This window comes from Bacillus rossius, chromosome 17, assembly GCF_032445375.1.
Source record: "Bacillus rossius redtenbacheri isolate Brsri chromosome 17, Brsri_v3, whole genome shotgun sequence".
Lineage (NCBI taxonomy): Eukaryota > Metazoa > Arthropoda > Insecta > Phasmatodea > Bacillidae > Bacillus > Bacillus rossius.
The window spans coordinates 5,863,022-5,883,785 of NC_086344.1; the positions used below are offsets into that span (position 1 = coordinate 5,863,022).

Consider the following 20,764-nt stretch of genomic DNA (forward strand, 5'->3'; position numbering starts at 1 on the left):
ACATTACGAGTGTCTCGTTCCATGATAACACGTCACAGCACAGCCGATAGTCGAAAACTCGTAAGCTTGGATAAAGAAAGTGTAAAAGTTAACATATAGTTATGGCCATAAAAGAATGTCCCAGTTATAAATTTTAACAGTATTTAATGTGGGAAGCCTAAGATCTACACAAACTCTGTCCCTGCCCGAACACGCCCGAATATTCACCTTTGGCCAACCTCGGGTTTATTTATATATATTTATTTTTCTCTGTTTATTTTGTAGCAACAAACCACGGTCGGATTACCATTTTTGTGCTGGGTGGATATTTAAGGTTTCACAATGTTATTAGAGGAAAAGGTGTAAATATGGGCACCATATTTATTTATTGTCTTAAAGTTAATTTATTTTAAAAATATTTTAGATTATTGACTTTCATTAACTACTATTACATATTTACTACATTATAGGTGGCAAAACTATTATTAATATATATTATTTCAATTCCAAAACAAAGATATACAGAAAGCTTTAAAAAAGGCCTCTGGAAAAATGGGGTGTAAAAATGGGCCCTCTCCAAAAAAAATATTTTAAACCTCTTTAAAAATGGATATATAATTCAAAATGTTACACAGAACATCACACCAAGAATTATTTACAGAAATCGCAAACATAAATGTCTCTTTCAGCCCCGGCACAATCTAAGTGTGCCCACATCTGGCACATAACACATTTAACCCACACTTCTCCTCGAGTGTCTTCAGAGAACTTCATATCGCAAAAGATGCAAGTTGCATCGCTCGAGTCTGGTGTACCGTATCCCCATCATTTATATTAAATTCATCGCTGTCGACAAGGGGAGGGTCGCTAGAGTCTGATGAGTCTGATGATGAAATGTAGCTTTTCGTGGGTTGAATTTTCTTTTTCTGAAGGCCTTTTGTCTTTTTGCCCCTACCTCCTGGCTGGTCTCTTGCCCCGGGAAAACTCAACGACCTCTTCTTGTGAGCACTTTCGTCAAGCGATTTGGTCAACTGCATCTTGTATGGTGATCCAGTGATGAGGGTGGCCCTTGCTGCTTTGCGCCCCCGAGTGGTGGTTTTCCTCTTAATGTTGGGGACAGGAGATATGTCAAATGGTGAAACTGCATTTGAAGTTCCTGTGGAACATTTTGGTGTTTCAAGAGCCTCATCAACTGGCATAGAAGGAGCCTGGTGTGCTTGTATATCAGGATAACATGAAGGAGAGGCAGATGATGTTGATGGTGCACAGAAAGCAAGTTGAGGAGCACATGATTCAGAAACATTATTTGCCACTATGGAGCAAGTTTTTCCTGCTACCAACTCAGCAGCTATAAAGTCAGCGTCATTGAAGATATAGCGATTCAAAGGGTATATTCCAGTTACTCTGAACCCATTTATTGCTATCTCAGCCGTTTGGACACGAACATAGGCTTTGCCAAAAACCTCCATAACATCATAGGGTGTGAGAGGACGCCCATTCTGTTGCAACCATACTCTCACTGCCTCGCTGTAGTACAACTTCAGAGGCCTCATAAAAGTTTTATCTAGGGGCTGTAATTTGTGGGTTGAATGAGGAGGAAGCGAGATGATAGTCACATGGTTCTGCCTTGCCAAGTCAATTACATCTGGATTACGAACATGGCTATAATGACCATCCAAGATGAGTAAAACAGGCCTTTGTTCAGTAGGGCATGTTTTCTCAATGAAGAAGTGAACCATTCTGTGAACAAATTGCTTTGAACCCATCCAGAAGGATGGGCTCTACCAACTGCACCATCGGGACAGCCTCTCATCAGAGCATGGGTCATATTTGTTCTAGGGAAAATTATCATTGGTGGGACATAATGAACCGAAGCGCTCATGCTTGCGATAATTGTAATTGTAGCCCCTCTTTCTGCGGATGTTATAGCTGCAATTTGTTTCTTCCCTTTCATCCCAATCACTTTAGGAATTCTGCTCTGGACAATGGACAGTCCCGTCTCATCCACGTTATACACTCGATCTGCTGGGAATGAGTGTTTGTTAAAAGTATCTGCCAAGAGATCAAAGAAAGCAGCTACATTCTCTTTATTGAAACCCAAAGCTCGAGCATAGGATGTTCCACAGGGTTTGCGAATTGATAGCTGATCCTTGTGTCTCTCAAGAAAAAGGTCAGCCCATGCTCGTCCTGCCTCTCCATTTTTGAAAGGGTTTGTCAAGCCATTTCTCTGGGCAAGTAAAAATGCTATTCTTCTCAGGTCTGTCAAAGTGCACCCAAAAATTTTTTCCTCCATCACAAGGAGGTAAGAAACTAACTGTTTTTCGAGCTCTGCATTTAAAAATGGTTTCCTTCCAAGCCTTGATTCTTGAACCACTTGCTCGGGGCTTTTATCAAGTTTAAGAAATCTCTGCAGAGTACTACGTGGTACTCCGAATCTTCTTGCGGCACCTTTCACAGAAACCTCCTTAGCTTTTACAGCTGTGATAGCATGTACCATCTGAGATTTATCCCACTGATTCCTCTTGTTCTTGCACTCATAACGCTTCTTAGTCCTTGGCATTCTGCAACAACCAGAAAATAATTACTAGCATATTTCAATGGGGAAAAACTGCTACAATGCCCTCACATTAATTTTTTTTAGCTCTTACTAAGTGAATAAGATAATGTAGGTATATAATATTATATGCTGCACATTACTCAATATATTATAAAATAAAACTTACATATGCTTTGAGGTAGGAGAACTTTAAATGTCCTTATAATTGTTTAAGATAAAATTTAAGAGAAAACATGGTGTAAATATGGGCCCCTTTTAAATGGAGGCCCGTATTTACACCAGTGAAGGGTGCCCATATTTACACCATCATCACCAGAGAAAGATAGCCTGTACCTTACATAACCTAAAAGCATGCTCGACTAGACGGGTGCTTCAAAAGGTAGCTTAGGATCTCTGGTTACCTAATACCACTGTGAAATTATTTTAAACTAACACAAAGTACATAAAAATAAAACGATTTCACATACCTTCCAAAGGTTTACAGGCCAAAACAAACACCAATTCACACATTAACTGAAACTGTGTCCACACTTCTCGAAAGAAAGATTCCAACTGATTGCTGCTATCATATAGCAACAATGGCCACTGTTTACATTACTGGCCGCCAGTCTGCAGCACCTCCCATATCCTCTTCTTGAGGGGTGTCCATATTTACACCTGTGCCCGTTTTTACACCTTTTCCTCTAGTAATGAACAGAAACAAGGTGTGATTCCGTCTGAAATATAATTACTCCATACTGAGTACACTTATAGCAGATACAAGAGAATATTAACGTACAATATTAATTACATTCTTAAACAGCTCTCAGGTATATTTAGAAAGAAAGAAAAAAATTGTGGGTCGACCCTACATTCAATTATAAAAAGTTTCATTTACTAAAATACATAAACCAATAAAAAATTACAAATATGTTTAAACTATCCCAGTATATATATATATATATATATATATATATATATATATATATATATATATATATATACTTAAAGTCCAGAAATTATGTTTATCTAATGAACTGCATCTGACGACGTAATTTAAGGAAAGTTCAGAAAAGGGTCAAAAGATACAGAAGCACCGGAGGTTGGGGCTTCGTTTCTCGGAGATCACGCGGGAACCTGATGCCAGGGCGCCTGTGTGCTGTTGAGGAAGGGTGATGAAAATGCCAATTCGGCGTCCGGCTCTCGGACCCTGTCTGCGAACAGTCCAAATCAAAACTGATCAGAACCAGAATACAGACAGTATACGGGGCAGAAAATGCCCGGAAAAGTTAAGGGGGGGGGGGGGGTGTTTGGGGAAAGTCGCGGATCGTCACTCACCAGACAGGGAAGTTGGCTTCTATTTAGGTACCGATGCGTCGCCCGCCAGGAGCTGGATCCCGCTAATTCGCGGATGGACGAGGATGTTTCCTTCATTTCAAAAGAAATAATTTAAAAGAAAAATAACTATTACTCTTGTACTAAGCAGACAGACTAAACTACTTGAAAAAGATTATAAGGATAGCATCCCTTATTTAGGCGACTACATAGTCGGTTGCGGCCAGATGGAGTCTTGCAGTGTCTCGTCGACTCGCCGATAATCGCAAAATGGTCCGTCTGCAGTCGCGACGCGAAGTGTCTCGCGAAGAACCGCGTCTCGTAATTAAAAGTAACTGTTCTATCAAGAGTGGAGGGGAAGGGGGGGACTGGGAGTCATAAAAAAACTCTGATGTCTCGAAGTTGGTAGCACTGGCCGACCTTAGCGCTACCTGTTGAGGGGTGTCTGAAATAAAAAAGAATCGACTCGCCCAAGGCGTCTGCTTAAACCAAGGGTTAAAGGGGCAGTCAGGTGCTACACTCTGGCGGCCAAAATAATAAGTTACTGTTTCTGCCGCGGGATATACCCTGCAGCTAGGAAAACGCGCCTTAACCTAACTAACCGTCCATATTGTTTTAAAGTGTTTTAATGTAGCTAACCTAACCGACCACTTTTAATATTTGAATTCATTTTTCCTGCGCAAAAATAAAACAAATCCAGAGGTTAGCCGAAGGTGAATATTCGGGCGTGGACAGAACTTTAATTTACAATTTAGGCTTCTCATTTAATGTAAGCACAGAAATTTGATTCAAGGTCACAAAAGAGTACCTAACTGTTAGATAAGTGCATGCACGAGTACTGCTTTGTTTTCTCGTTTACAGCGTCACCTGCGCAAAATGGCGACTCCTGAGCGTAAAGGTGGGTTTACGATTGAAAATTAAGACTTAAGACTTAGTCGTGTACTTACCATATGACTCTATGTAAACTAGTGGAATGGTTTATAATTGTCGTGTGTGAATTTTGACGGGTCGTGTGCGAACCATATGATGACTTAAGACTTAACAGAAATGGTTATATTTTATATTTTTCATTAAGACTTAAGGGAAGCGACCAATCACAACAAACCGGAACCTTTCAACCGGAAGTTTGTGTTTAATTATTGGACCGAGCGAGGCAGTATTTTGGGTTAGAATTCGTATATTTGTCATTTGTAATCATCATCCATTTCGAAAAATAGATATCCCATTTGTCAATAACCTATTTCAAACCTGCTTCTCCGTTTCGAACAATGGCCGACCATGTGTTTTGTGCTGTGATTGGTTAGAATTAACGACTTCTATGTCAATTATAAACTGGAAAATGTAGTTTTGACTTAATCGTGTGCTCGATGTTAAGTTATAATTCTTAAGGAAATCAATCGTAAACCCAGCTTAAGGCTGGGTTCACAATTAAAAAAATTAAGCGAGTGCATAGCAAGCCATGCACACGACCTGTGCGAACTGCGAAATTGGTTCACAAATGAATTCTTACTGTTAATTTCAGCCAACGAAATTTCGTGAACTATGCGACATCTGTTAGCAGTGTTAGTAAATAAAATATTAACTTTCAAAATAACGATAATACTATTATTATCTCGACATTTTATTACCACAATATGGTTAATAAATATATACATATTTCTAGTCCCGCCAAAAAAAGCACCCTGCTCTTCTCTCATTGGCTGTTGTGCCATGCGTACGCGACCGAAATAAAATATATTCATTTCACTCCTATGCGCACGACCTCGCTCCCATGCACACGACCAACTTTCTGCTATTGTGAATCGTTAGGTTAGGAAACATGGCGTTCATATCCTATGCACACGACCTACTGTTACTGTTATTTTTTCAATTGTGTACCCAGCCTAAAGAGTTTTTTCTGCAATTTCAGATCAACGTGCGCTTCGTTTTAAAGGTTAATTGTGATCACCCATGTGGCAAAAACATCCGCCAACGGTCAGGATGCCAAGAGCTCTTTTTCCCCGACCTCCACAGATACCTGGTAACGCCTTTGGGGCTTTATAAAAGATTGCATCTAAATTCTGCCGCTACCTAATGATCTGCCAGTGTTGAGTCGCATAATTGAAGAGGCTGTTGCTTCCATTATGTACTCCGAACAAGTTAACCAAAGTGTGGTAAGAATTGCACTTTAGGTTTGATGTGTGCCATGTAACTAACGGTACACGTATTTTACATTTGTAAGAAAAACTAGCATTAGTTCACCTTCAATTTGATGTAAACTGTTATAATGGTACACCATTGAAACTGGGACATGCAGTATTTAGTCAGGTAGGTAACCTTGTTAAGAGCGAGAGCAAGACAGAATACTCCAAGGAAGGCTGATTTACACTACACACACCGGTGACATGAAATTGACATGGCCAATATTTAACTTTATCGACAGGGTATATCAATGATTTCCAATCACAATGGAGTCTCTCGTCTTTCAAATTCTAGAAGAATGTTTTCAACCGTGTCACTGGCGTGCATAACAAGGGACTTTACCCCTCAAGTTCCATTGGTGGTTTGTGGGGTGGGGGGGAAAGGGTCGCACTAGACGGGGTTCGTGCGCCTTGTAGGGCCGCTGAACTGGCAGAGTAATTTTTACTTCTTTTTTGTTAGAACACAAAAAAAGGCATTTGTCACATACCATAATTCAAATTGTGATTTATTAAAAATGAAATTATGTACTGCAAATAAATATATTTATTTACCAAGTAAGTAAAAAAAAAATATTAGGTAAGAGTGAAATCATTATTTTTATTATTGGCAATATGAGATAACGGCAACGGAGGGAGGGCGGAGGACACACACACAGTGGCTGTAGAACAAAGAACAAACTGCAAACTGGCTTGTGTACATCCAGTCTGAATGGTACAACCTGTGCAGATTTCCAAGTCACAATGGGACACACTGGCTGGTGGAAGGTTTTGAGTTGGCTGTCCTTTTGTCACACAAATACTAGCACCATATCTTACCCTTCTTCATACGACAGGAGAAAAGATGAACACCTGCATCATTATTGGATAACCATTGTACATGTATGCACAAATTATTTGTGTGTGTAAGCAATACAATGCTTGAATACTAGTGAACATACAAGACTATTGTAGTAGTATTAACCTCGCCCGTTTGCAACTTGAGACGTGGAAATGTTAGTTGTAATGATTTTGGTGTCCGTTAACCACATTCAAGGCAAGAAATCTCTCCATTATAACAAATGTTCTTTAAACAAGTGCCAGTTAATTGAGAACTTGTATTTGTAATATTATATTAATAAATGCTGTGTTAAAACACAAGGTCTAGTTTAAGAAGCCATTTATTTTAAGTGTGTTGAATAACTAAACGAATGATGGAAAATCACAAGTTATTTCTAAAAACATTTTTATTGTATTGGTCTTAAATTCAGTTCTTATGATCGTATGATGAAATATTGCAAATTACATGCACTTTCTTCTCCGACATCATCAAAAATATCAAAGTATGCAGTGAGAACTCAATTCGGGCGCTGAAATTCAAAACTACTACAGAATATAAATAATCTGGATAAAACACACAATGTACGGTAATGCCAACATTAAGTAATTTTCGGTTTGACCATAAAATAATAAAAAAACGGGCAACACCACCACTACACATTTTTTTTTATTTGTATCACAATATCTATGCAATTTTTTTTTTTTTATAAATATGCAATACTTTTGGAAGAAAATAAAAATACATAATAAACGAAACTAGCAATTGAAGGAAAAACTTACGAGCCCCAAAATATGCATTTTGATTCTGTAATTAAGTTTAAATCAACATAACCAACATAGGATCCCAAAAACCAGATTCTACTGTGTTCCAATGGCAAAAAAGTCATGTTTGGTATGAAAATAAATTTATACATTCTGATTTCCAAATATTAGACCAACAGTCAATTTCCACAGGGACCTCTCATAAGGAAACATGCAATATATATAATATTTTATTCCTTATTTTAACTCAAATTTTTTTTTACTTGTAACTGTCAGTTATTGAAGGCAATTAAGATTACACGCAACACTGTGGGGGGACATCGCAGTACCATACTTGCAGCACTGGCACACGTAACGTTAAAAATTCTATACATGCGTAAAGTAATAAATACGTATAACAATAACTTCCAAAGTTCGTAGTAGCACGACAGCTTTAAATTACCAAAACATCTGTAGCGAACACATATTAGACCTCTCTCTGCAGTAACATCTCAAACAACGCTCATTGCATGTGTATTGAGAAAACATAAGTGTAAAATAATAAACAACGTAACTAACTTTATTGAACATACCACATTCACTGTTCTATACAACTTCATCAATTCCAGACAATCTTCCAGTAGCAATGCTTCCATAAAATGTAAAAATAACAAATCACAGATTTACAATTGTTCAGAACAGAAATACAACAAAATTATAACCGTACTGCAAACTTCTAGTATGTACATTTTAATTTACACTAATCTTTATTCTTTTAATACAAGCATCTACAATTAAGTCACAACAGGGTCAAAATATATAATTATGCAGAGCACTTTGAAAACTCAGTTGAAATCAAACCAACATCACAATCAGTAGCTCTTAATCTAATGGAAGCACAGCTCAATGCTAGATAATTTTACAAAAAAAAAAAAAATATGTAGTCAATCATATTAAACCAAACTGCGTATTATTGTAAAACACCAAGTAAAACCACATTCTAATCATAGGCATAATTAATAATGCACACAACGTGAGAACTGCAGCCGACGTCAGGTTACAAAGGCATATATAAAAAAAAGCCTGTAGTTGGAACACATCAGTGAAAACATTTATTCAAAACATTTGAAATATTTGCAAGTAATAACAGCTCAATAAATACATACACCAAAAAAATAGTGTGTGCACTACAAAAAAAATCCAACGAAAAAGGTATCGCACATTAAAACTGTATAGGTTTGGAAACTACCAAGAAATTTTAACGGGGAGAAAAAATTTACCGGACAACAATACTAGAAACTAAAATCATATTTTTGCTATACACTAATTTAACTTGCAGAATGTGTGGTTAGGCTCGATACACCATTCATTCCTGCAGTGACTATTTCGAAACGAAACATAAGCTTAAAGAAACCTTCAATATACGCACAATTTTTGGTGAGCAGAAACCCTTGCAACACAAAACGAAAAATTCACTTGTTAAGAGTTTATTAATGTTCAAGTACAATTAAAAATTCTACACTACAAAATTTGCACTTGATTTTTTTCATTTACTTTTCACTTTTTGTACCAAGCTAAATTGATCACACTGCATACAAAAAAAAATTGTTTATTTTTTAGATACGGAAAAAATAAATAAATATCTCTCATACTGCAGCACGAGTGGAACAAAAGAACAAACAACGCTTGCACACGCTCGCCACCGACAGGCGGGGCAAAGCCACCAGCGCACGCTTCACACAAACTTTCAAACCAGCAGCACGCACGACATGCACCGCATAGCGTGGCGACAGTCCGCCCTGATCAGGAAACTAACCTTTCCCCGCGTTCTCGCGCAGCAACACAGCTCCAATAGTAAAATGTACAATTATTACAACCCCCTACACCAATAATTATGTTACAAACACCTCTGCTGACAGATCACAGCAACACGGCGGCACATCTGCCCCCCCCCCCCAATCCAATCGTCCCAACAAGTTTTTAAAAGACGGGCAAAAGACACATGCGTATGCACACCAACCAACTTGCAATCTATACATAACTTGTCAAAAATAAATCTGTTAGTTTAATCCTGTACAATAAAGATGAGGATCACATGCCAAAAATGCACTTGCATACACATTCATATACAAATAAAACAATGTATATTTCATATTATCATTATTATTTAAGACACTAACTGTACAATTGTCTTCACTATGATAATTTTAATGAGCACCGGACCAGTGACTAAGATTTCGTGTCAGTCACAAACCATAATTGGTACATTTTTGTTTCACACTCTTGAAATGAAATGAAGAGGAGCGTGAAAAGTAAGCAACATTAAAAATTTAGAACAAATTTTTTTTAGTACCGAACATTCAAAAAAGAGAAAAAAATAACATTTAAGACTTCACATCAACTTAATTAAAACTAAAGTAAAACAAACTACAGAGATTGAACTGAAGGTAGCGGAAATAAAAATATAACTATGGTCTGGAAATAATCCCAACAAGCACTTGACAGCAAGGGTTCTGTACTAAGAGTGAATGATATATATGTATATATTTATTTTTTTCTCCATAGTCATCCATGAGCTATCACAGTTATTTCACACACATGCATATGTAACAACCACAAACCATTACTAACTCCGCCACCCCTATACCTTTCTCGCCCCAAATCCACAGCATTAGAACAAAGCAATGATGCATATATATCATGCAAGCAAGTGTACATATGCATGTAAAACACACTTTTTTTAAATCACGTCCAAACGTCCTAGTTGACTTCACAATAAACTGTAGATTTTTCTTCTCCAGAGTACACGTAGCACAATAACAAAATATATAGTGACATTAGCTACAGCCTTTCCAGCTGCAAATGTTCCTTGGTAATAAAAAAATGTTAGCGGCAATTCTGCACTACAGGATGAGTTACATTTCAATAATTGCATTTTTTTTATATCACTGAACATTTCATTAGGCTGCTTAAGTATTGAATTAACGAGCCACACAGAACACTTGCTATATAAATGTTACCTGAATACTTTTTTTAAACATATGTAGCTATGCATGTAGTATACAAAAGTCTTCTACCTCCCGACAAGAAGAACCAAAAGCTGAGCTGCAACGTTAAAGCACTGTTTGTCAGTTCGTTAGGCACTTGGTGCCGGTTGCGGCACGCAGACAGAGTCCGCGCCCTCCCCGAGTTTCCTCGCACGCAACCGTTCCGCACCCTTCACTCTCTCCACCACAAACAACGACCAAAGAGGGCACAGGAAAAAAAGAAAAAGCAAACCACGATTCCTCACCTTCGACCAACTACAAATTACCACTACGTTTTCCGGTGCACTATTTTCCGAAATTACGTGCCGAAGCTATCACGCCTACAGACATGCGTTCCGATCGAGTGACCTGCTACCGAACAGTTTTTCACTTCCCCCAAACGTGAGCACCCCTCGCTTCGGCCGTTCGCCAGCCGCGCGGTGGTCCGAAACAAACTCCTCCGTCACCCGCCTCTTCAAAACTGGTACGAGAACTCGAGGCAAGACTTCCACGGCCACGCCGGACCGACCGTCGCTGATGTGACGGGGACAGTCGGCAGTTATTTCGGCGAGCGGGGACGCAGGAACTCCCTGAAGCGGGGCACACGCTCGGGGACGTCACGCCGCCTGAGGCCGCCCCGATCCGTGCGGTCTCTGTCGTACACGGGGCGGGGCCCGCCTCGGCCCATGAACCTGATTGGTCCCTCCCTGAAGTCGCGTTGTGACAGTTCTGCAACCAACACCAACAGAACACTCAAGCACACGCGACATTACTTTACATGCTGATTTAGGAATTCACCAGTTCAGATTATCAGATATTACTATGAACAACACAAACATATGCAATGGCCAGTAAAATAAGTGAGCGCGATAGTTATAACAGTGTAAAAATACATAGCCATGATCAATTTACCACTAAGCATCACAGTGGCAACTTACTTGCTGTTTCCATGACAAAACAGATCCATTCAAATACAAAATAAAAATGTTAATACAGTAAACCTACTTTAAGACGTTCCCACACAAAACATTTTCTCGTCTAATATGGTCAAGTGTTTCTGTCCTGCCATTTTCTCCACAAGATGTACATTATTATTTCCCTTGTAAGAGGTAGCCCAAAAACTTCCTTTCCGGTATGAAACAATGTTTTTAAAAGTTATGACTAGGGCCTGGAATTTTTTGCGATCGCGAATTTTGCGAAAATTCGCATGAAAACGCGAAAAGTAAGTACATTCGCGAAAACCACAACATTTCTATATTACACTGCGAATATATCCCCGAAAAGTACCATTACAGTAGAATCCCGCCGATGCGAGCCCCCTCTGATGCGTCCATTCCGTTTATATTGTCACGGTCTGAAAATTTCATTACCTTTTTTTCTTAAATTTTATTGTAATTTTGTTTCTCGTCAGGTTTACGTGTTGGTGTACGTGCACGTTTCCAGGCTCGGCCGGTTGATTTCGACACGCGGGTATGGGAATATAGGTTGCTGCGACATTAGTTTACAGGCACCGCGGGCTTTTGCGAAGCTGCGTGGTTAGCTAATTCTCGCGGGTTGCTGGCCAGGGCCCGCTGAGAGGTTGCAACACGCCGTTCCAGAAAAACCTGCTACGCTACGCTAGTCTCTTGTTTGTCGCGCGAGGCTTTTGAGTACGCGTTTCGAGGACTCTGTCCTGATTAGTGATGCCATCTTGTGTCCGAGTTTGGAAACGTAGACGGAAAAATAACAATCGAGCAGCGCAAGAGGGAGAGGGGGAAACTCGTGCGCGCCTGCGCGGAAGGAATAGCTGACTTCACTTGTTTTTCATTTTTTTCCTTGTGGGAAGGGAGGGGACCGCGAGTTGCCTTGTGGATAAGTTTTCCCGGTGCTCGTGTGTTTTTTTTTTTTGTTTTTCCGGCATGGCCTAGTTTTGTAGTTAAAACCTCCTTCCAGGGAGGGGCCGAGGCTTTTTGCCTGGGGACCTCTCTGGAAGCCGAGTCCACGTCGGTTTGAAACAACTTTGCTTCGCCTCAAGTCAGAAGGGTAAGTGGTTGGCCATGGCTCGTTCGCCACAATCATTTCTTGGACGATCTTCGTCTTAATCTTTTAAGTAATAATGTAGTATTCCACCTCTATTATTTATTATTTGGTTTTGGGAAAAATCGACGTCTGGTTATAAGCATGCAGGTAGTGGTAACTGGGAAGTATACTATCCTTCCGCGTAGCTGTGACGACGAGAGAACCGCCATGTTGTAGAGATAATTGTTTGCCGGCTGACGTCACTTTAATGTGTATTTAATGTATTTATTTATTCGTTAATCCCATCCCATTGTAAAATGCTTTATTATTAATTTGTTAATCAAATATTTGGTTGATTATTATTATTTTTTTTTATTATCCTAGTGAATAAAATCTGTGCTTGAATGAACTAATCATGTTTCTTTTCAGTACATAAATTATACCCTACACTTCCTGTATAGGGAGAAGACTTGATCTCGAGTACCATGCTTACCAACAGCTACCACCCCCCAAATGTTATAGGTTATTTATTGTTGTGTGTATAGGTGTACGCGGGACGTCTGACGGAGCCCCGTCACAAGTGGTGTGAGGCGCCGATTAATAGTCTCTTGTAGGGTCGTTTGTGCTTTATTTTTTTCTCTCTCTTCTCTTGTTCTTCCGAATTTAATAATGTTTTATTATAGAGCAGTGCAAGCAGGGTCGTGTGGGAGCACGCGGCGGACGTGTTGCGTTGTGCTTCACGTATTTTTATTAGTAATGTTACTGTTGTTCTGTTTAAATTTAATGGATAAAAAGTTTTTGGTTTAGTTAAGTTAAGTCAGTGAGTCAGTCAGTCAGTCATCGGGTCGTTCAGGTCACCTATCAGGTTTTATTAAGTTTTAATTACGTAAATTCTAATGCCAGTTTAATGATTAATTAATTAATTTTGAAAATTATCATAATTAAATTTCGGTTAAGAATCTAAGAGTTTGTGTGGAGTTTTTGGTTTAGGAACGATGTTAAAACTTGTGTTAAGTAATGTTATAGACAGTGCTTGTTGCGGACGTGGAAAGTCATGTGTCGTGGAGCGGTGACGAGCGGCGCGACGGTCAGCTGTGCGCTGACCTTGAGCGGTTTCCGGCCTGGCGCGACACGGCTCGGCACGGCGCGGCAAGAATCGTTCCGGCCCGGTGTTTACCGGCCGGCTGGACGTCAGACAGATAAGAGTTTCACAGTTATTTTTTTTTAATGATTAATTTTATGTGCGTCATTGACTACACCACACCGTCTAAGTTTTTTTTTTTTTTTGAGTTAACTTAATTTTAAAGTATTTATTTATGTGTCATTATAATTATTTTTGTTTTGATAATAAGAATTTTTTTTTTTTTGAACTTTTCTTTTTGAATTATAGGAGGTACACATTAGAAGGGATTAGCTCTGAGAATAGTGTGAGGTTTGTTTATTTGTGTAGGTTAAGGGAATGAACTCCAGGGGAACAGTTTTTGAGATGAGAGAGTTGTTGTGATTGTCCAGCCATAGGAGATGAGCTGGGACAATTTGAGGTGTCCCTGGGAGAGTAGGGACGGTAGCGCAGACCCATAGAAGATGGGCTGGCTACTGGTTAAGGGTCGGGAGAACCCTGTGTTGTTAGTAGTTGGGGCAGGAGTTCCCCATGGTAGTACCGGAAGTGGCTATCCCGTACGGGATAAGGGTACCACTTCAATTAATTTGGTTTGTGGGGTTAGAGTCCCCTGTTGTGTAGTGGGCCTATAGGAGATAGGCACTACAGCGAAATTTTTGGTTGCTCTGGAGGTAAATTCCCTGGGTTAAGTTAAGGAATTGTTCTTAAAGTTAGGAAGTAGTGAAATGTGAATCATTGTTGGAGAGTGAGTTAGTGTACCTGCCTACGTATTAAAATAAATTTTATTGAATTAATTTATGAGAAAGTTTATTGTGTTAAGGATAATGGAAGTGAGTTAATTTTTTTTAAAATTGGTTTTCTGAGTAAAGTGTTTTAAGTAATGAAGTTAAATAATTAAGTGAGTGGGGACAGTTATGATTGAGTATTTTTGAATTTATTTTGTTTATCATACTTGGAATGTAATGTTTTAATTTGTTCTCTCAACATAATTAAAATTTAAATAAGTTTTTTTTACAGTGCCCCTTATACATTTATTGACACAAGAGATAACAGTTCAAAGTATTTATTTTTTTACACGAAAATTTGTATTTAGATTTGTGATACAGAGAAATTTTTTTTTAATGAGTTGTTTTGTTTGTGATTGATTCTTATCGGTTTTGTGAAAGTAGTGTTACAGTAATCAGTTCAGTGGTGACCTGGGACTGGCTTCATGACTAAGAAGACTGAGCATGGGGTTGCTGGCTGCACATCAGAGTGAATCTGATGGCACCACCAGTAGCTGTTGTTTCGAGGTGTTGCTGTTTTCACCAGACGAGACCAACCAGCTGCTTGCTGCCTACAGCATAGCAGATGTTAAGGTGAAAGTATTTTTATTTTTCTTATCAGGTTCATTAATTTTTTTTTAATTTTTGTCTAGGATGTTTAATGCAATTTTTATTTCAGCTTTCATGGTTTATTAATAACAGGCAGATTTTAAGTGAATAAAGAAAAGTATTTTTTTTCTTGGGCAGTCTAATTTTATGATGTTGATTCAGGAATTTGTTTTATTAAAATAGCAAGTTAAATAGTAAATAATGGTTAAAAATAACAGACATAATTTTTGTTGATTTTGGCTATGGCCCTGGTTCGATTGAGTAGTTACTGTGTTGATGAAATTTATTTGTTGATGATGCCATTTTAGGAAGCTATAGAGAGTAACGTAATACAGACCCTGGAGGAATGGGCTGTAGCGTGAGGGCATGGAGGCCCTGGTTGTGACTGGGTTCGCAGGGTAGGCGACCCTTAGTAAATGAGAATTTTTTTTTTTTTGTTGTTGTTGGGTTAGAGTCCCACAAGGTGTGTCCACAGGAGGTGGATGTTAGGCATCTATCGGCTTTTGTTGTTTTGAAAAAGTTAGAAGCATGTTGATAGTCATCGATTTCAGGTCGGAGTCATTTTTGAACCAGGTGCCAGAGGTCAGATCGTCAGAATAATTTCAATTTTGATTGATGAGATTATTTGTAAAATTATTTAGTTTAGGTATTGAGGTTTGTGGCTGTGGGGATGTTTAATAATTTTTTTTTTTAAGACTTTTCAAATAGTTAATCTATACCCATCTTTGTTTAGAATCGTTTAACTATTAGTGTTGACCAAGTACAAAAGTATTTTCATTTACCTATTTGTCGCTGTCACATTTATCAGGAGAACTTGTATGTCAAACTTAAGATACCTATTGTTCATGTTAATTCCAATTGGAAATTATTTCAGTTTGTTGCGGTACCTTTCCGCTGGAAAAATAACACTTGCCACTTGGAGCACGAGCCAAACTTTTTAGCCGTAAATAATGAGCAACTGGTGACCATTCAGGGTAGAAATTTGTTGGATTGTCGTCCCTTCGAAGACAGTTTATGTTTTGTGCCCAGATTTTCAGGTGATGCCATGGGAAGTTCTCTATGTCCTAAAGCTTTGTTTCAGGGAGTGACTGCAGAGAAACTTGGTGAACTGTGTGCTTACAGATGCCATTCGGGAACCCACCTCATGATTACGCAAGCTGGTCCTGAACGGTATTTTCTAACTAACCCTGTTGGTAAACTAGAAGTACAGTGTCTAGTAAATAAGAACCAAACCTTGTTATTAGCTGCTGCGGATCGACCTGGCGCTGTGGACATTGAGGTCCCTTGCGATTGTCGCCTGTACATGAATGATGAGCTTAAAATTAATGAACTTTATCCGTGTGATTTTCTTTCTAAAGCTAAATTCCAAATGATTCATGTGATTCCAGCTGCTTGGTCAAAATTAAAAAAATTAAAGATTTTACCTTTAACAGCATCTTCACACACAGTTTTTCCTTCATTAGAAGATTGTTTAGACGAGGATTGGCCTTCTGTTATTCCTCACTTGAATTTGGTCGTTTCACGTTCTTTTACGAGGCCCGACGAATTACAGCTGCGAGACCCGGTGGAAGTTGTAAGCTTTTTGTTAAAACATTTACAAAGTATTTCTTTATTTGTGATTGGTGGTACTTTATTACTAATTGTTGTAAGAAACCCTTATCTAGTGGGGATTGGTACCTTCCCCCGCGTATCAGCTTTTAGTGAAAATGTCATGTTAACAATGGAGATAAGCATAACTGTATTTATACTTGGTGTCATAATGTGTATGATTCTTTTTCTGCTATGGAAATGGTTGCCACTCAAGTGGAAATTACGGAAAACTGAGGAAATCTCACCTACTGTACAGACTGATGTTGCAACTACAAGTGAAACCTTTAACTTACGTGATCAATTTTCTGAGAACTGTCGATTAAAATCTAAGTTGGTTAGTGAGTCAGGTGAGGAATTTCATGTCTACCTCACCCTGTGTGATTAATTTTATAGAACTGACGTTTATGTTTGATTTGTTTTCCCCATCAAGGGCACATAATAGTTGTTAAACACTTTTGTGGTTAGGATTTATAATATTTTTGTAATTAACTGTTCAGTTCAGAGGTTTTACTTTTTGCTTAAAGAAAAAAAAAAAAAAAGAGACGACAATCGAGGATGAATCTAGGGGTCCAAGCAATTATTAATCTAGGGTTAATTTTTTTTTAAATTTATTTGTCTACGCTCGCCTTTGATTTAACCTGGGTAGGGATACCTTGTTCCTGGTCTATCCCCTCCCCTGTCCGAACCTGTGTGCACTCGTGCCTCTGAAGACAGTGTAATTCCTTTTTCCACAGACTCAAGTGAGGCAGAGTTGTTAGCAACAAGTGTTTATGTTTTCTTTTTCTTTCTTGAAGAAGAGACAGTGCATCGATGTAACACATCCAGAGACTTCAACGATTACGTTACGTAAGTTATGTGAAGAACTTTCCTTCGCCATGTATGTCCTCCTGACTGAGGACCATGTGTTGTGCAGCCATTGAACTTGTGTGGGAGATGGACTACTGTTTCCTCCCCTGTTGTGTGGTGGGCTGCTTATAACTCATGAGGAGTTATACGGTGGAAGCCCCTTCCCAAATTGGTTGCTGTGTGTATGCGAACTTTCTGTCTAAAAAGAATGAAGAAACGGATCAGCGTGGGGCTCGTTTTCGTCGACTTGGGCCGAACGAAGAAATCAGTTACTCTCGGCCAACCAGTGACAATGCTATTTTTTTTTTTCTGTTCTGTAGCTAGTAGCTGCAGAGGCGTGTTATGAAGATCTTGGACTTCACCTAATCCTATGGACATTTCAGGTTCCTTTCCTGATGTTTATCCTTTGTTTTCCTGACTTGTATAGTCCATTCCTTTGTTTTTCTTGGAGGCCAAGCTCCCATTTTACTTTACCTGTGTTTGTTTCTTTTTATTGACATATTTATGATCATCTTTGTTGTTGTTGTTGGAGAATAACATGCCCCTGGACTCATCCTTGGTTAGTTATGCTGTTTATGGAACTGATAAAGAGTAAATGTAGGGTGGATCTTTTTGTGTTAATCAGTCACTTTATAAAATGTGAACATTGTTTGCTAATTATTCAATAGGGTCACTTCACAGCTTTACTTAATGGAATAATTAACTTTTCTTTTTTTGTTATCAACCTTGTATTAACATAATGTTTTGATATGACGTTAAGAATAACCCCCCCCCCCCCCTAATTAACTTGTTTAAATAGGCTTGACAGTGTCGTGTATGTTCTTTGGTGAGATTTTGATACTGGTGTTGAAATTTTTGTTCAGTTTCACTGGGGAGACATCCCCGATGACATGCTGCGAGGAAGGCAGGCTGAGGGCAGAACTGCTCTGAAGGCTGGATCCTGGGTGTGAGCTGCAGATCACACTTCAAGGACTCTTCTCTCCAGCTTCAACTAGGGCTGATCTGTCCACGGTTCATGCCTCTCCTAGTTGTATGTCGTACGAGTAGTTTTACGATGTGCCAGCCACCATCGATTCTTACAGGAAAGAAATGTTTCCTGGGCTATTTTGTATTTTGTATTGGTTTAACTTTTTCAGTTTAGACTTTGAATGTAATTGTTGTGGTAAAACCTAACCTTCGTGCGCTGTCTTGGTCGAGTAGGCATTTAACTTATAAATTTTTGCCCCTTGGTCTTATTCATTGTTAGGAATTTTTATGGCTTGTGGGGCACAAGCCCTTGTAGACCGGGGTAATGTCACGGTCTGAAAATTTCATTACTTTTTTTTCTTAAATTTTATTGTAATTTTGTTTCTCGTCAGGTTTACGTGTTGGTGTACGTGCACGTTTCCAGGCTCGGCCGGTTGATTTCGACACGCGGGTATGGGAATATAGGTTGCTGCGACATTAGTTTACAGGCACCGCGGGCTTTTGCGAAGCTGCGTGGTTAGCTAATTCTCGCGGGTTGCTGGCCAGGGCCCGCTGAGAGGTTGCAACACGCCGTTCCAGAAAAACCTGCTACGCTACGCTAGTCTCTTGTTTGTCGCGCGAGGCTTTTGAGTACGCGTTTCGAGGACTCTGTCCTGATTAGTGATGCCATCTTGCGTCCGAGTTTGGAAACGTAGACGGAAAAATAACAATCGAGCAGCGCAAGAGGGAGAGGGGGAAACTCGTGCGCGCCTGCGCGGAAGGAATAGCTGACTTCACTTGTTTTTCATTTTTTTCCTTGTGGGAAGGGAGGGGACCGCGAGTTGCCTTGTGGATAAGTTTTCCCGGTGCTCGTGTGTTTTTTTTTTTGTTTTTCCGGCATGGCCTAGTTTTGTAGTTAAAACCTCCTTCCAGGGAGGGGCCGAGGCTTTTTGCCTGGGGACCTCTCTGGAAGCCGAGTCCACGTCGGTTTGAAACAACTTTGCTTCGCCTCAAGTCAGAAGGGTAAGTGGTTGGCCATGGCTCGTTCGCCACAATCATTTCTTGGACGATCTTCGTCTTAATCTTTTAAGTAATAATGTAGTATTCCACCTCTATTATTTATTATTTGGTTTTGGGAAAAATCGACGTCTGGTTATAAGCATGCAGGTAGTGGTAACTGGGAAGTATACTATCCTTCCGCGTAGCTGTGACGACGAGAGAACCGCCATGTTGTAGAGATAATTGTTTGCCGGCTGACGTCACTTTAATGTGTATTTAATGTATTTATTTATTCGTTAATCCCATCCCATTTTAAAATGCTTTATTATTAATTTGTTAATCAAATATTTGGTTGATTATTATTATTTTTTTTTATTATCCTAGTGAATAAAATCTGTGCTTGAATGAACTAATCATGTTTCTTTTCAGTACATAAATTATACCCTACACTTCCTGTATAGGGAGAAGACTTGATCTCGAGTACCATGCTTACCAACAGCTACCACCCCCCAAATGTTATAGGTTATTTATTGTTATGTGTATAGGTGTACGCGGGACGTCTGACGGAGCCCCGTCACAAGATGACCGTTTTTTGAGAAAACATGAAAAATTTAAGCAGAGAAAGTCGAAAATTTGAGTAAAATCGGCTGAAAAACAAGTCTGTTACACTTTGTTGGGCTCTATGTGTTCACGTTTATCTTGGCGAGAGCTGTACTGTAAGCAGCCAGGCATACAAAAGACGTCTAAAAATAGATACCACCCCTCTAGACTGGCCACGCGGCAGTGTCTAGACGAGCTCGGCGTCTCCACTATCGCACGAAAAGCCGTCTCAGATGTCACGTTATCTTACCCGCCCGGCGGCTTGACGTCATACGTGACGTGACGCGACGCTTACCTCTCCCATCCCCTGCTAATTCTTCAAGGCTCATCCCTCCCAGAGCCACAAACCATGTAAAAACAACCCCCCCCGCCCCCTTTTTTTTAACAGCTAACATTTCAACACATTCCCTCCCTTATTTCAACCTTCTGCGTGAGAAACTGTCAGCGTGTTTTTTTTCTCTTTTTTTTTTTACGCTGCGAAGGGACATGGAAAAGATAATTGCTTGAGCTGTCAAAATAAACATCGCTGACGGCAAGGGCGGGAGCGCATCCTGTCGGTCTGTTGCTGTGATTATCTACTCCAAAAACATGTCACAGCATTTCAGGATAGCATTGTTCTTATTTCTTTCGTTTATAGCCGAATGTTTTCTACTTGATCCACACAAGGTTAAAGTATCCTT

At 39.4% G+C, this 20,764-nt stretch overlaps 1 protein-coding gene and 1 long non-coding RNA gene across 7 annotated transcripts in view; one reads left to right on the forward strand and one right to left on the reverse strand.

The window, feature by feature from the left end:
* Positions 1-8,141: 8,141 nt before the first annotated feature.
* The window catches only part of LOC134540706 (la-related protein 4-like), a 234,115-nt gene continuing 221,492 nt past the window's right edge, over positions 8,142-20,764 (reverse strand). For all 6 annotated transcript variants that reach the window (XM_063383591.1, XM_063383587.1, XM_063383589.1 and 3 more), the window contains one exon: positions 8,142-11,342. In XM_063383591.1, coding sequence (XP_063239661.1) covers positions 11,173-11,342 — 170 coding nt within the window. In that variant the 3' untranslated portion in view covers positions 8,142-11,172. The remainder of the gene's footprint in view (positions 11,343-20,764) is intronic.
* On the forward strand, positions 11,824-19,893 carry LOC134540708 (uncharacterized). Its single transcript, XR_010076492.1, has 2 exons — positions 11,824-15,083; positions 18,404-19,893. It is a non-coding gene; the product is annotated as an uncharacterized LOC134540708 (long non-coding RNA).